At 44.6% G+C, this 16672-nt stretch overlaps 1 protein-coding gene across 3 annotated transcripts in view; it reads left to right on the top strand.

Annotated features, from left to right (window-relative positions):
• Positions 1-2605: 2605 nt before the first annotated feature.
• Positions 2606-16672, top strand: part of GPAT3 (glycerol-3-phosphate acyltransferase 3) — a 70757-nt gene continuing 56690 nt past the window's right edge. The window contains exons 1-3 of one of the 3 annotated variants that reach the window (XM_063611176.1): positions 2606-2707; positions 3156-3415; positions 11321-11387. In XM_063611176.1, coding sequence (XP_063467246.1) covers positions 3275-3415; positions 11321-11387 — 208 coding nt within the window. In that variant the 5' untranslated portion in view covers positions 2606-2707; positions 3156-3274. Of the gene's footprint in view, positions 3008-3155; positions 3416-11320; positions 11388-16672 lie in introns of all 3 variants that reach the window. The other 2 variants (XM_055297112.2, XM_055297113.2) reach the window with 2 other exon arrangements.

The raw sequence follows: 16672 nt of genomic DNA, 5'->3' as shown, positions 1-16672 counted from the left end.
GGTGGGTTCGTGATCTTGCTGGCTCAGGAGTGAAGCTGCAGACCTTCACTGTGAGTGTTACAGCTCTTAAGGCAGCGCATCTGGAGTTGTTTGTTCCTCCTGGTGGGCTGGCGGTCTCGCTGGCTCAGGAGTGAAGCTGCAGACCTTCACGGTGAGTGTTACAGCTCTTAAGGCAGTGAGTCTGGAGTTGTTCGTTCCTCCCGGTGGGATCGTGGTCTCGCTGGCTTCAGGAGTGAAGCTGCAGACCTTCGCGGTGAGTGTTACAGCTCATAAAGACAGCATGGACCCGGCCGGGCGCGGTGGCTCACGCTTGTAATCTCAGCACTTTGGGAGGCCGAGGCAGGCGGATCACCAGGTTAGAAGATCGAGACTACGGTGAAACCCCGTCTCTACTAAAAATACAAAAAATTAGCCGGGCGTGGTGGCGGGCGCCTGTAGTCCCAGCCACTCGGAGAGGCTGAGGCAGGAGAATAGCGTGAACCCGGGAGGCGGAGCTTGCAGTGAGCCGAGATTGCGCCACTGCACTCCAGCCTGGGCAACAAAGCAAGACTCCGTCTCAAAAAAAAAAAAAAAAAAAAAAAAAACCAGCATGGACCCAAAGAGTGAGCAGTAGCAACATTTATTGCAAAGAGCGAAAGAACAAAGCTCCCACAGTGTGGAAGGGGAACCAAGTGGGTTGCCACTGCTTGCTCGGGCAGCCTGCTTTTATTCTCTTATCTGGCCCCACCCACGTCCTGCTGATTGGTAGAGCCGAGTGGTCTGTTCTGACAGGGCGCTGATTGGTGCGTTTACCATCCCTGAGCTAGACATAAAAGTTCTTCACGTCCCCATCAGATTAGTTAGATACAGAGTATCGACACAAAGGTTCTCCAAGGCCCCACCAGAGCAGCCAGACACAAGAGTGTCGATTGGTGCATTCACAAACCTCGAGCTAGACACGGGGTGCTGATTGGTGTGTTTACAATCCCTGAGCTAGACATAAAGTTTCTCCACATCTCCACCAGACTCAGGAGCCCAGCTGGCTTCACCCAGTGGATCCTGCACCCGGGCTGCAGGTGGAGCTGCCTGCCAATCCCGCACCGTGTGCCCGCACTCCTCAGCCTTTGGGTGGTTGATGGGACTGGGTGCTGTGGAGCAGGGGGTGGCACTCGTTGGGGAGGCTCGGGCGGCACAGGAGCCCATGGAGGGGATGGGAGGCTCAGGCATGGTGGGCTGCAAGTCCGGAGCCCTGTCCGGCAGGAAGGCAGCTAAGGTCCGGTGAGAAATCGAGCACAGTGCTGGTGGGTTGGCACTGCTGGGGGACCCAGTACACCCTCTGCAGCCGCTGGCCTGGGTGCTAAGCCCTCATTGCCCGGGGCCGGCAGGGCCGGCCGGCTGCTCCAAGTGCAGGGCCCGTCAAGCCCACGCCCACCCGGAACTCCAGGTGGCCCGCAAGCGCCGCGCACAGCCCCGGTTCCCACTCGCGCATCTCCCTCCACATCTCCCTGCAAGCTGAGGGAGCCAGCTCTGGCCTTGGCCAGCCCAGAAAGGGGCTCCTACAGTGCAGCGGTGGGCTGAAGGGCTCCTCAAGTGCCACCAAAGTGGGAGCCCAGGCAGAGGAGGCGCCAAGAGCGAGCAAGGGCTGTGAGGACTGCCAGCATGCTGTCACCTCTCACTGGGATTACAGGCATGAGTCACTGTGCCTGGTCCATAACCTGGTTTTAATCATCAAGTTATAATATTTTCCGTTCTTAGTGTGGGAGGGGGCTTGTGACAGCTACCTGGCAGTAAGTACTTAAGGCAGACATCTACATTCTTTACAGAGGGGCTTCTCACTTCCTCGGCCCCCCACTTCCTCCACACCCTGGGCAGGGACCATTTTCTCTGCAATATTTGCTATCAGCGCTGTTTCAGTTTAGTTTGCTGGCCCTCTCAGTTTTTTCCAGCTTGAAACAACACCTGAAAAGTACCTGTAAGAGATTTTGGTCGAATTCAGCGGCAATCTGGAAAATCCCTTCTCAAAAACCCTTCTGCTCATTCTTAAAAACAGTCCAGGTCTCTAAGAGAACAGCAATGGAGTAAATAACATACAAGGTTTTGCCCTTCGTTGCTCTGATAAGGGCTGGCGCGGTAGAAGCGCGGAGCCTGAACGCCCAGGAGACACGCGTCAGCTTGGTGAATGAAGGCTTGCGCCGGCCTGGCATTTCTGCTACGCCTAAGCGCGGGTAGTGTTGGCTGAATGGTAGGGGAAGGTGTGGTTGGAATCTTCCTCCAGGAAGGGAGTGACAGATACTTAGCCGCAGGGTTTCTGTACCAGGGAGATGGCGGCTCAGTGGGCTAGGCAACGCGTGGAGAGAGCTTCCTACTCTCGGGATAAGCAAGATTGAGCCCCACAGCTGTAGGCCATGTGGGGAAGGAGGTGTGGAAGCCTGAAGCGGCGTACACGGCTGCCTGGTGCGCTCTGCGTTTTCCTGTCCTTGGAAGCCCTTTCCAAGAGTTCGTTTTACACCCACACACACAAGACCTCAAGCGTCTCAGATACGTCAGCAGTTCATTCTGCGGGTGAAGAAAATATTGACATTTTTCAGATGAAAACTCTCCTCCTGAAAGGACCTTTGCTGAGTGCTGGGGGAGGCGGGGCGCGGGGAAGAACGGAGACCGCCCAGGAGGCTGCGGCACTCCTGGGCTAAGTCCTGCCAGGGAGCTCCCCCGTTGGGTGACAGAGGAGGTGGGGCGAGGGCAGCGCGCAGAAATAGGGCGCTGGGCGCCCGAGCGCAGCCAGCTTCCAGCACAGCCCGCGGCCCGGTGCCAGCTCCGCCGGCGACCGGTGTGCCAAAGTGCGGTGCTCCCGCAGGGAACCTGGCTCGGGGAGAGCCTCCGTGAGTCATCTGCTGAGTTGTCGCAATCACCACCCAGAGGAAATCAGGCACCGGGCGGGGCGGGTTTCTGGCTGCGCTCGCGCGCTCTGCCCGCGCCGCGGTGTGCCTCCGCTTACCCGCAGCTCCGACCACTGGCTCGCGCTACCCAGGTCTCCGCACGCCGCGGTGGCTTCAGCCCAGACCTGGGCCGCCAGCGGAGAAAGAGTTAACTGGCAGGCGCGAGGAGGAGCCCAGGGAGGAAGGAAGGATATTGCCGTAATTCTGAAAGTTTTTTTCCTTCCTCTCTTCCCTTCGCAGAGGTGAGTGCCGGGCTCGGCGCTCTGCTCCTGGAGCTCCCGCGGGACTGCGTGGGGACAGGGACTGCTGTGGCGCTCGGCCCTCCACTGCGGACCTCTCCTGAGTGGGTGCGCCGAGTCATGGAGGGCGCAGAGCTGGCCGGGAAGATCCTTTCCACCTGGCTGACGCTGGTTCTCGGCTTCATCCTTCTACCTTCGGTCTTCGGAGTGTCTCTGGGCATCTCCGAGATCTACATGAAGATCCTAGTGAAAACTTTGGAGGTGAGTGCCGGGAGGGATGCAGCCAGCCCCACACCGCTGCGGGCTGAGAACCTGGGGGTCCAGTTCTCAAGGTCAGTGGTCGTGGGTCAGGGGTGTGTGTGCGCGCGTGTGCCTGCGTGCGTGCATTTCTGTTCCTTGCCCGCAGCAGTGCGAAAGTCAGCAAGCATCTCGGCTTCTTTCGCGGAGCTGGAGGGATCTAGGCTGGAACCACTGGACCACTCTGTTGTTTCTCTGGTCGAAGGCGAAAAATCACTCCACTCCCTGAGCATCGTTATTATTTTACTGATTAGAATAACAATGCGACCAACTTTTTGTATCAGAGGATTTGCTTATATCCATTATGCAGTGCAGTTTCCGCTTCACCCACTTATTTTTACAGCCCCAGGTTTCAGAGGTCCTTTTGTGTACTAAGGCATCCTGTTCAGAAAGGCATCATGTTCTTCTTTATGCCCAAGATAAGACACCAATTGCTGGATGGCAGAAAGAAATCTCATTTTATTTTAGTGGAGTCATGGAAATTTTATCTAACCAACAGCACTTGAAATGCCATTGAAAAGGTATATATTCTTTGACCTCAGGTCTCCCTACCCTCCCCTTTCCAAATTCTGCAAAGAAAAATGTTAGATGGAAGTGGGCCTGGTAGAGAACAACTGCAGCTTACTCTTAGGGTTTTATTAAGTGTCAAAAGGCTGGGTAGGGTAGGGAGGGCAAGTGCTATCCCGCTTTTACAGGAAGGGAAACTGAGAGTCAGAGATCAGTGGTTTGTTTGAATTAAGTGTTAGAAGCAGGAGTCTTTTTAAAAAAAATATTTTATTATATATAATATATGTGCGTGTGTGTGTGTGTATATATATATACATATATAAATATATATACATATATAAATACATATACACATATAAATATATATACACATATAAATATATATAAATATATATATAAATATATATATAATATATATATATTTAACATAAGAGACAGGGACTTGCTATCTTGGCTAGGCTGGTCTTGAACTCCTGGCCTCAAGCAATCTTCCTGCCGTTACCTCCCAAAGTGCTGAGATTACAGGTGTGAGCCCCACGCCTGGCCAGAAACAGGCATCTCAACTGAGAAGAGGCCCTGCAGCCTAGTCGTTAGGAGTAGAGACCCTGGATACAGGTGTGCTTAGATTTGGTACCAAAATTGTAGCTCTGTTTCTCAAAATGTGATCTTAGGGAGGTCATCTACTCTTGTGCCTCATTTTCTGTATCTATAAAATAGGAGTAACAATAAGTCCTATTTCCATAGGGTTGTTCAAATGAGTTAAAATGTATCAAGCACCTTAGAAGGCTACCTGCACCTACTATATGAATGCTTGTTGCTATTAAAAGAATAATATGATTACTGAGATTCTAGCATTCCACAGTGCCTTCTAATAAGTTTGGTTCCCATTTTTGTGACCTATTTTCTCTCTGCCCTCAGGACGTGGCTTTATCTGCTCTTCTTTCTCAGCTAATTGGGTGGCTCCCAGGTATACATCTCTAACCCACTGGACATTGTCTTGTACCTGCTAGCCTCCTGTATTGCGCTAGACTCTTGTTTGTGGCTATTTCTTTGCCTAGACTTTGAAGTTGTGTGTGATTCTTCATCCGCAGTGCTCATGTTTTTAAAGTTCTATTGTTTCTACTTGGGAGCTGTTTCTCAGTTTTGAACTCTTCTTATTGACTTTACATTCTGAGCTTGGTCACATTATGCTGTGAATTTCTTAACTGCTTCCTACTGTTAGACCTTCAGAATCCTCTCCCATAGCAGATGATCCTCTTCAGCTGGTGTTCCCTCTTTCTCTGAATTCTGGAATGATTGAACTGCTCTCCCATACAGCAATGTCTTTTGGAATTTATACCCTGTGTAAGAATGGTGTAAAGGTAAATCACACCCACTGGCTTCCAGGGGCTCACTCCTGTCTGTTTTTCTTTAGTAACTCAAGGTCAGCAAGGATGGTGGTCAGCTAGTTGCTGTCAGCCTGGCAAATTATTGTACCTGATAGGATGATCTCCAGTCCAGGATCTGACTTTCAGTTTGACAGGCCAGAGATTTTAATTTTTGTCCTTCTGGACAACTCCAGAGCTGAACTCCTTGTCAATCTAACTGTCAAGAATGCCAGTTTTCTAATTCTGGTGGGAGAAACCAGATAGCTTGGAAACCAGGTAGGTGACACATCAGGAACCCATGCTGTCTGCTGAGACTAAGTTATTAGGTCAAAGAGATGCTTGATATATGTGGAATTTGAATACAGATTCATTGTGTGAGCCAGCTCTGATTTGTTGGTTGCGGCTGCCTGGAACTCCTATGTTTGGGAGCATCTGAACTCATCAGGAAAGAGAGCTGTGATCCCATAGTGATTTCTGCTTTAGGTGCAGGAGAACAGTAACCCAGGATCCTCCATCCTTCAACTAGAACAGTGTTAGATGTTTCAAAGACATTTCTGTTAGACTGGGGTTAATACGGTGGATTGCTTTTCTCAACTATAGGAATACTTCCTTAAGGGATTATGCTGATGTTTAGCATTAGAACATCTTCAGTGCTGGACAAATACCCTGCCTTTCTGTAGATTGCATTCAAGGCCCAGCCCTTGTATCACTCCTTGGTAAATTCTTAATTGATTTAGTTGTTTCTTTCTTTACATTTCATTCCCAAGAATATTCTTTGGGCTCTGATCATAAATTAGATATTTCTGAAGTTTCTTTTCTTATAATTTATGTACCATTTAAAAAGATCATTTAGTTTTGTTTATGTTTACTTTGACAAGTTTTACTGTCAATGGGTGACTTTCTCATGACAATAAACTCAAATTCTAGAAGTTGAAATGTGTGTAGGGTACCCTGTAAATTGCTGATTTTGGTAATTGTTACTTGTTAACTCACTGAGCTTTATGCTCTTCTCTGACCCCTTCTTAACCCACTGGTTCAAGTAATAATCATTTATTGAGCACCTACTTCTATTTTCTTCTGCATTGCTGGGTATCTCTAGATGTATGCATAAGTCACTGATATGGCAAGATACTTGAGGATAAGCCTGAATACTTGGCTTGGAATAAGTTTAGTGATTCTCCAACCCAGTGATTTTCAAGGGATGTATGATAATTTGTTGGATACGTATGTTAATATTACAGCTTTATATTCGAGAAAATTGTTTTAGGAATACAAATTATGAAAAGTAAAACTTGGCCAGGTGTGGTGGCTCACGCCTGTAATCCCAGCACTTTGGGAAGCCGAGGCGGGTGGATCACTTGAGATCAGGAATTTGAGACCAGCCTGGCCAACATGGTAAAACCCCATCTCTACTAAAAATACAAAAATTAGCCAAGCATGGTGGTGTGCACCTGTAATCCCAGCAGCTCAGGAGGCTGAGGCTGAGAATCACTTGAACCCAGGAGGCAGAGGCTACAGTGAGCCAAGATCGCGCCACTGCACTCCAGCCTGGGTGACAGAGCAAGACTCCATCTGGAAAAAAAAAAAAAAAAAAAAAAATCAGACTTAAAGCCATTTCTTTTTGGTTAATTTTGGACAGCTATCTTTTTCCCTCCAAGAGGATTTGGAAATTAGGTGAAAAGAGAACTTGATTGATAAGTATCTTTCAACTTTCCCTGGGGGGCAGAGAATGTGGGTTGTTAGAAGCTACTTTTGTACTTTAGGACCATTTTGCTGACAGAGCTGCCTCTTTTGTGATGCCTTGAGACAGACATGTTCTAAGATACCCCTGTAAGAGATTCAGAACATCTGAAAGAGATATTCTGTCTTTGTATTTGGGTTGATCTGATTGGCTAGAGAAGCTGGCATGGTAAAAGAGAAATAGCTATTTATGGAGAGAAGCACTGGACAGTCTGGAAAAAACTGGCCATTTCAGAGGCCTAAAATATGGAATATAGGGAGGAGGAGGCTACTTTGTGGCCTACTGTGTGGTAGGCAGCAGCTACATTATCTCTTTTAGCCTTTATGGCCACCCTTGGTATTGTCCCTGTTTTATTTTTATTTTATTTTACTTCTTTTTGTGAGACAGAGCCTCGCTCTGTCACCCAGGCTGGATGGAGTGCAGTGGCACAATCTCGGCTCACTGCAACCTCCCCCTCCCGGATTCAGGCGATTCTCCTGCCTCAGCCTCCTAAGTAGCTGGGATTACAGGCGTGAGCCACCATGCCTGGCTAATTTTTGTGTTTTCAATAGAGATGGGGTTTCACTATGTTGGTCAGGCTGGTCTCCGACTCTTGTCCTCAAGTGATCTGCCCGCCCTGGCCTCCTAAAGTGCTGGGATTACAGGCAGGAGCCACCGCGCCTGGCCCTGTGCCTGTTTTAGAGATGATGAAATGGATGCCCCAAGACGTTAAAGTCTCTTGTCTGATGTCTGAGATGATTACAGTGAGGAAGTGGCAGAACTGCAATTCAAATGTATATCTATCTAGCTGCAAGGCACAGGCATGTTTTTACTTTCACCGGGGGATCAACCTACAGAAGAAAAGGGTTTTCTAGTGCAAATTCCCTTAGGCACTAAATGTCTGCTTTTTCAACCTTAAACTTAAACTTTGCATATCTTTTTTTTTTTTTTTTTTTTTTGAGGCAGGGTATCCCTGTCACCCAGCCTGGAGTACAGTGTCATGATCACAGCTCACTGTAGCCTCGACCTCCTGGGCTCAAGCAATCCTCCTGAGTGGTTGGGCCCACAGATGTGTACCACCATGCCCAACTAATTTAAAACATTTTTTTTTTTTTTTTTTTTTTGTAGAGACAAGGTTTCACCCTGATGCCCAGTTTGGTTCGAACTCCTGGACTCAAGCAATTTTCCTGCCTTGGCCTCCCAAAGTATTGTGATTATAGGCATGAGCCACAATGTCTGGCCTAAAATTTGCTTATCTTAACACAGTAATTGTGTTATGCATGGTAGACCTTTAGAGCTATCATTTCAGGAGATGGAATGCATTCTGAAACTTGTCTGGTGCCAAAACATGGAGTGCTTTTGAGCAGATCATGCTATTTGAGGAATGTCACTGTATTAGTTTGCTAGAGCTGCCATAACAAAGTACCACAGACTGGTGGCCTAAACAACAGAAATTTATTTTCTCAGTTCTTGTAGCTAGAGGTTCAAGATCTAGATGTCGGCAGGTTTAGCCTCATTCTGAGGCCTCTCTCCTAGGCTTGGATGTGGCTGCCTTCCAGCAAGAAGGTGTAGTATCCTCACGTGGCCCTTTCTCTCTGTGCTCACATCCTTGTGTCTATTTGTATGTCCAAGTTTTCTCTTCTTACAAGGACATCAGTCAGATTGGATTAGGGCCCACCCTAAGGGCTTCTTTTTAATTTAGTCACTCTTTAAAGTCCCTATCTGTAAATATAGTCACATTCTGAGGTACTGGGGGTTAGAGCTTCAACATATGAATTTCAGAGGGACATAATTCAGCCCATAACAGGCGCAGAATACCAGCATTTTCCATCATGTGAGCATGGAATAATAGGTCTAGTCTAAGATAACTACTATTTGTATAAAATATAAAATCACTCGCCCACAATGAAAAAAAGTGAGTCTGAGATTAACAATGATTGATTGTTTACAAAATTTTGTTTTAATCATATCTTTGGTTTACTTACAAATGATAATAGGCACTAAAGCTGTAAGTAAAAAACTATGGAAACAGTTACCTCAGTTGAGAAAAGCTGAGTGGTGTTAGTCCAGAGTTTGAGAATTCCTGCACTAAATCCGTGAAAGATAACAGGATGCAATCAGATTAAGACCGAGTCTTATGATTTAGTCACTTGTCACTGGAAGCTGGGAGATTGGCATCTATTTATAGGCTGTTCTCTAAGTGCAAATGGCATGTTCTTGTTTGGCTCTGTGGGTTGTTTTGAAGGGGTCCTGACGTAGTCAGATATCATGCGTTACTCCCTGACCTTGATGTACGTTTTAGGTTATTTATTCTCTATCAGTTATGTTCTTATTTATTTGAAAATTTTTTTAACCTCTCTAGTCAACAAACTCTTTTGATCCTAGCAATAACTGAGGTTTTTGACTTGGCATATTAATAAATCTGTCTCTGGGCTGGGTGCAGTGGGTCACACCTATAATCCCAGCAGTTTGGGAGGCCGAGGCAGATGGCTCACCTGAGGTCAGCAGTTCGAGACCACACTGGCCAACATAGTGAAACCCCATCTCTACTAAAAATACAAAAATTAGCCGGGCGTCGTGGTGGGTGCCTGTTGTCCCAGCTACTTGGGAGGCTGAGGCAGGAGAATCGCTTGAACCTGGGAGGTGGAGATTGCAGTGAGCCAAGATTACGCCATTGGACTCCAGCCTGGGCAACAAGAGCAAAAACTCCTTCTCAAAAAATAAAATAAATAAAATAAATAAAATAAAATAAAATAAAATAAAGTAAAATGGTAGCTCACGCCCGTAATCCCAGCACTTTGGGAGGCTGAGGCCAGTAGTTTGCTGAGCTAAGGAGTTCGAGTACAGTCTGGTCAACAAGGTGAAACCTGGTTTTTACAAAAAATACAAAAATTAGCTGGGAGTGATGATGCAGGCCTGTGGTCCCAGCTACTCAGGAGGCTGAGGTGGGAGGATTGCTTGAGCCCAGGAGGTCAAGGCTGCAGCAAGCCCCTGTCTCAAAAAAAAAAATTTTTTTTGTCTCTGCCCCTTCAAGGGTGCTTATGTTCAATTATAATTATTACAATACTTTTTAATATAAGAGCCCTTGGGATTCTCTAGAATGAGAGACTTGATAAGTTCACTAGCAGTTTTTGAACTATGAAGTTAATAGTGAATAATTTGGGATATGTGTAAAAAATGTATAAAGAAAAAAATAAAAAATATCACATCTGGGTATATTTCTTTATACTCCTAGGTACATTCAAAACAAAGTGAGAGTTGTTTTCCCGTTCTTAAATTCCCTCAAATCTGTAGATCTTCATAATTATAACATTTTCCTATGCATCTTCATAAGTAACCATGTGGACAGATGATTTTCTGTAGTTAATGATTTCTTTTTCATTCTCTTTTTTTTTTTTTTTGAGAGAGTCTCACTCTGTGTTGCCTAGGCTGGAGTGCAGGTGCCCGATCTCTGCTCACTTCACCTTCTTCCTCCCTGGTTCAAGCAATTCTGTTTCAGCCTCCAGAGTAGCTAGGATTACAGGCATGCATCACCATGCCTGGCTAATTTTTGTATTTTTAGTAGAGATGGGGTTTTGCCATGTTGGCCAGGCTGGTCTTGAACTCCTGACCTCAAATGATCCACTCTCATCGGCCTCCCAAAGTGCTGGGATTACAGGCGTGAGCCAATCGTGCCTTAGTTATTGATTTCATCGAGTCCTTTCCGGCTTTCCAAGTCTGTGCTGCCTCTTTCTGCAAGCTTATTTCTGATACATCTTTGAGTGTGTCCTACCCCTGAATGTCTAATTTGTTGTGAAAATAATTGTTACAGTTTACGCCCTATGTTTAGGCCCTTACATGTGTCATCTTGTTTAATGTGACGGCAACCTTGTGGGATAGGATCTATTATCCTTATTTCACAATGAGGAAACAGAGGCCTATAGGGAATAAGTAATTTCAAACCCAGACGTTCTTGATGCCGTGACCTGTACTCATGCCCCACATGCTTCATAGCCTTTTCAAGGAATAATTTATCAGGGCACCAGTGCATGTGAGGCGGTTGAGAAAGGGTAAATAGAGTCCTTTCCACATTTTATTAGGGCATTATCAGTAAGTGATATAAAAGTATACTTGGGACTTGGAATATTGCTGTATCAGAGATTCCCTGGGGTTATCTCTTTAGTTCAGATACCGCCAGAGCTTGATGTGTAATTTCACTTCTGTATAATCATGGTTGAAGTATTTTATGTTGTGTCTGTGGGTCAGTTTAAATTAATATTTCTTGTTTTTGAACAGTGGGCCACAATACGAATTGAAAAAGGAACCCCAAAGGAGTCGATTCTTAAAAACTCTGCTTCTGTTGGTGAGTTTTCCTTTTCATTATGACTGTTACCATATTCAAATTGGGTAGATGTAAACCTACCCAATTTGAACTTGAAATATGCAGAGAGCAGTGTGTTCTATAGGGTTTGGACCTTTCATAACTCTGTCAGAGTAAAATAGCAGCTGCCAGAGTTTTCATGGACTTTTTATTGTAAAGGTGGTAATATGTGTTAGCTCATCTATGTGTCCTTATAGATATTGTTTTCCTTTCTAAGGGCATGTATTTGAAGATGGCTGTCCATGGTTTTAAAGATGTAGTCAATGGCCAAAAGAAAAAAAAGAAAAAGGCTAATGGGAGTCCCTGGGAGTTAAAACGTATTATTGAGGTTTCGTTAACCAGCTTGTGATTCTCAAAGTATGTTCCTCAAAATACTCTCTTCTGCTGAAGGCTAATTGGTAATACATGAAATAACAAATAATTTTCTTGTGAAATAAGCTTAGGAATCATCACATACTATACTTTCCTTTTGGAGAGTACTATTGCATACTAATAAAGGCTCAGAAAAGTCCTGCAATAAAGAAACGTGCTTGACCAGGTGCAGCGGCTCACGCCTGTAATCCCAGCACTGTGGGAGGCTGAGGCGGGTAGATTGCTTGGGCTCAGGAGTTCAAGACCAGCCTGGGCAACATGACGAAACCTCGTCTCTACAAAAAATGCAAAAATTAGCTGAGTGTGGTGGTGCGCACCTGTAGTCCTAGCTACTCAGAGTGGGGCTGAGGTGGGAGGAGCGCTTGAACCCTGGAAGTTGAGGCTGTAGTGAGCTGTGATCACGCCACTGCACTCTGGCCTGGGCAATACAGTGAGACCTCATTTTTTTTTTTTTTTTTTAAAGTCAAACTATCAAATACTTTATTGGAAGAAATTTATCTTCTGGAAGCTTTTCTAAAAGGAATTGTAGAAATTGTATTCTATAATGAGTTTTGGAAATAACAAAATATTTGACTGAAAACATTGAAGTATTTTTGTATAATCGGATTATGATATTCAAATGATTGAAGCAACTAGTAGAGCTTCATGGTGTATACTTAAACACCAAAATATTATCACCAATCACATTTTTACCAAGTCTGGATATTTCTGGCTGTATTTTATCCTTTTTTTTTTTTTATTGCCAGATACCTTCTCTGAGATATAGCAGATCTATCATTTAAAAAAATTATTCTGGGTTCACTTAAAAATGTATGTCCTTATGATTTAAGGAAAGAACAAACTTTGTTGCTGGTTTTCTGTTGTGCTTGGTGAGACTTTGAGCTGTTGATCTTGAGAGAAAATCAGTGGGCCTTAATAGATTGGGGTGATTGTGGTACGTTTTGGGCCATGAATTTTAATTTAATTTAATTTTCTTATTTAAATTAAATTAATTAAATTTTCTGCTTTTGAGACAAAGTCTCACTCTGTCCCCGAGGCTGGAGTGCAGTGGCGAGATCTCAGCTCAGTGTAACCTCTGCCTCCCAGGTTCAAGTGATTTTCCTGCCTCAGCCTCCTGAGTAGCTGGGACTACATGCATTCACCACCATGCCTGGCTAATTTTTGTATTTTTAGTAGAGACGGGATTTCACCATGTTGGCCAGGCTGGTCTCAAATTCTGACCTCAAGCGATCCTCCCACCTTGGCCTCCCAAAGTGCTGGAATTACAGGCATCAGCCATTGCACCCGGCCGGGCCATGAGTTTTAAAGGACACAAACGATTTCAATTTGGCAGGTGATGGGATTAAAAAATCAGTAGATGAGAGGGTCCAGTAGCATGGGTTTGGTGAGATGGAGTCTCGCTCTGTCGCCCAGGCTGGAGTGCAGTGGCGTGATCTGGGCTCACTGCAAGCCCCGCCTCCTGGGTTCACGCCATTCTCCTGCCTCAGCCTCTCAAGTAGCGGGGACTACAGGCGCCCGCCACCACGCCTGGCTAATTTTTTTGTATTTTTAGTAGAGACAGGGTTTCACCGTGTTAGCCAGGATGGTTTCGATCTCCTGACCTCGTGATCCACCCGCCTCGGCCTCTGAAAGTGCTGGGATTACAGGCGTGAGCCACGGTGCCCGGCCTAGTTTTTTTTTTTTTTTTTTGGCCTATACAGAAATGAGAACTTTTTGAATATTTACACTTGTTGGATTACTATTTTTATTGTAATCTTTGTCAAATATCTGCTTTTTCTGTTTTTGATCTTTGTCTTTTCCATGGTGTCTCCAGGAAAGAATGGAAGTGAATGGGAGAAGAAAATAGAAATCATAATATTTTAGAGTAATGCTGATGCCCGCAAAATTTGTCATATTTCATTCAGAGTGTCTACCCTTCCTTGTAGCCTGTGAAATTGGAAATTGACTCTCACAGTTATTGAACAACTGCAACATGTAGGGTTGACAAAGGAACCAAAGTTGATTAAGACATGGTCCCTGTGGGGAGATAGGCATTGGACAGACCACTGTGATAAATACTGAAATAGGTGCATAAGCAAAGGACAGTGTGAGATCTAATTTCGGCTCTGATATGTACTGCTTTCATCTCTGCTAATCCCACAACTGTGCATGGTATGCAACTCTGCTCCCCTCCTGACTTCGTGCTTGGGTATCCAGGGGTACTTAGTACCAGGGGTATTAAGTAAGGGGTGTGTGCCCTGTTGATAAATACTAGTATTTGGAGTCATCTGAGAAGTAGTGTTACAATCCTAGACAGACTGATAGCGGGTGATGATGAAACATTGAGTACTTGTGTGCTTGGCTGGTGCAGTTTTTGGCTTTGTACCAAAGTTTAGGCAAGGGTCACAGGCAGGCCAAGGACCCCAGGAGTGTGGGTACAATTTTGAGATGTGTCTGAATGATATAGTCCTGAAAATAGATTTTGAGGAGCTGAGAGGGAGAGTTATGCTTATTTTCTGCACTGAAAAACTTCCTTCTGCTGCTCTTTTTTTTTTTTTTTTTTTTTTTTGAGATGGAGTCTTGCTCTGTCATCCAGGCTGGAGTGCAGTGGCAGGATCTCAGCTCATTGCAAGCTCCGCCCCCTGAGTTCACGCCATTCTCCTCTCAGCCTCCCAAGTAGCTGGGACTACAGGCACCCGCCACCACTCCCAGCTAATTTTTTGTATTTTTAGTAGAGATGGGGTTTCAGCGTGTTAGCCAGGATGGTCTCGATCTTCTGACCTTGTGATCTGCCCGCCTTGGCCTCCCAAAGTGCTGGGATTACAGGCATGAGCCACCGTGCCCGGACTCTGCTGCTCTTTCATTTAGTGAAACACATTTTTTTTTTTTTGAAATGCATTTCAAGTCTCCCTTCGCAGTTAAATCCCTCTTGCATTGTATTTCTTCTGTGCTTTTATTGAATAAGCCAGCTGAAAGCTGAGCCTAGGCAAATTATTATCTTTGTGGTTAAATAATTCTCTTCTGTCTTTAGCCATATTCTGCTGTGTCTTTTATTTAAAAGCTATTTAATTTATTGAGCTTCAGATATGATTATTGGTAAATCTCATTAAGAAGCTCTGTTATTGCACTTTCACCTTCCTCTTCTTCTTCTTCCTTTTTTTTTTTTTTTTTTTTTTTTTTTTTTGAGATGGGGTCTGGCTGTATTGTGCCAAATTCCTGGCCTCAAGCAATCCTCCTGCCTCAGCCTCCCAAAGTGCTGGGATTACAGCCATGAGCCATAGTGCCGGGCCATACCTTACTCTTCCAAGCTTAAGGACTTTTCGTCATTGTTAACACAAAGAAAAAAGTAAATCTTTTTCCCCACTTCAAGTAACTGTTATTCTGAACATTAAACTTCAGTGGAGAATATGGTTACCCTTCTACCTTGGTTTTGTCCCCTGAAAGCAGAAGTGCTAGAGCTACAGCATAGAAGGCTAGGACAAGAAAATACAGGAATAATAGCTTGTTTGCTTCTTTTTATCAGCTGTGCTTTGGTTGCTCCAGCCATAGGACAAATGCATCTCCTTGGACCCTGGGACTTGGTCTGACTGAGATCTTAGCAACTTTTATTTTAGCCTGTTTTAAATATACAATGGATTGTTTGACTTTTAAGAGGCACCAGCCTTACTCATTGGACATCTGATTTCCAGGGATTATGATGCTGTTAGGTCTGAGTTTGAATCGGTTCATAGCTTTGATAGTAATTGTGATTAATACTAGTAATTATGTAATTTTAGTGACTCAAGATGAATTCTACTCTAATTGCATTATGACACTAGGACATTTCGAATGATTACCATGAAAAGTCAGCAAGCATGAATAAAGGCCTGCATTTACCTGAGAGTGAGTCATAAACACCATAAATACATAGAGGCGGTGGCTTGTCCTTTTGGCATTGTTCCCTTAGAGGGTGATGCTGGCATGACTCAGCATTGTTGGCCACAAAGTGCATGGAACCGCTGCAAGTCTTACACCGTGCCCTGCTCCAACAGCACCACACACGAAGACTGTGGTCGCATGGCCTGCTGTTGATTTAGCCCCAGTGCTAAATTTCTCTCTGCCTTATATTCATGCCCCCAAGTCTCTGCCCCTTTGCCCACCTAAACACTCAGAAAGGAGAAGGTAATAAGGTGAAATTTCGGTTGCTATACCTATTTGGAGAGAATTCAGGTTGCCTAACATGGCCCTCTAATTTTACTTTGGGAATTTTTTTCTGTGAGGCAATGGACTAACTACTTGAAATCCTGTATGCATTGGCTATATGAACATTAATAAAATCTTATACATTCACAGAAAATATGGGATCATATTTTGTGACAGAAGTTTGAGAAATATCAAGTCAGGTGGGGTCATGCATGCCTGTACTCCCAGATACTTGAGAGGCTGAAGGGGGAGGATCTGGAGTTTGAGCATAGCCAGGGCAAAATAGTGAGACCCATCTAAAAAAAAAAAAAAGAAATTTGAGGAATATTTTATATACTTATTTTGTTTTGGACAGGCCATTTTTGATAGTTTAAATTAGCTAACTTGATTTAATGGTGTAAACTCTGTGAATACAAACCGATATGTGTTGCCCTCAATAATATGAAGTATAATGCATCTAATGGGGTTATCTTATTGATAGAATACAGGAAATTGTCTAGCTACTTGTAGAGAGCAACATAATCCAGTTATGGGGTTGGAAGGATTATAGGCTGAGGCTTTCTTTTTTATTTTGCGTGTGTGTGTGTATATGTATGTATATATATATGAAATATTATATATTAGTATGAGAAATATATAGTATTAATACATAATATATATTATTATTATTAAGACAGGGTCTCACTCTATCACCCAGGCTGAGTGCAGTGGTGCAATCTTGGCTCACTGCAACC

This window comes from Symphalangus syndactylus, chromosome 10 (genome assembly GCF_028878055.3).
Source record: "Symphalangus syndactylus isolate Jambi chromosome 10, NHGRI_mSymSyn1-v2.1_pri, whole genome shotgun sequence".
NCBI classification, from domain to species: Eukaryota; Metazoa; Chordata; class Mammalia; order Primates; family Hylobatidae; genus Symphalangus; species Symphalangus syndactylus.
The sequence above is the reverse complement of the archived record's forward strand: the minus strand, read 5'-3'. Positions and strand labels throughout refer to the sequence as shown.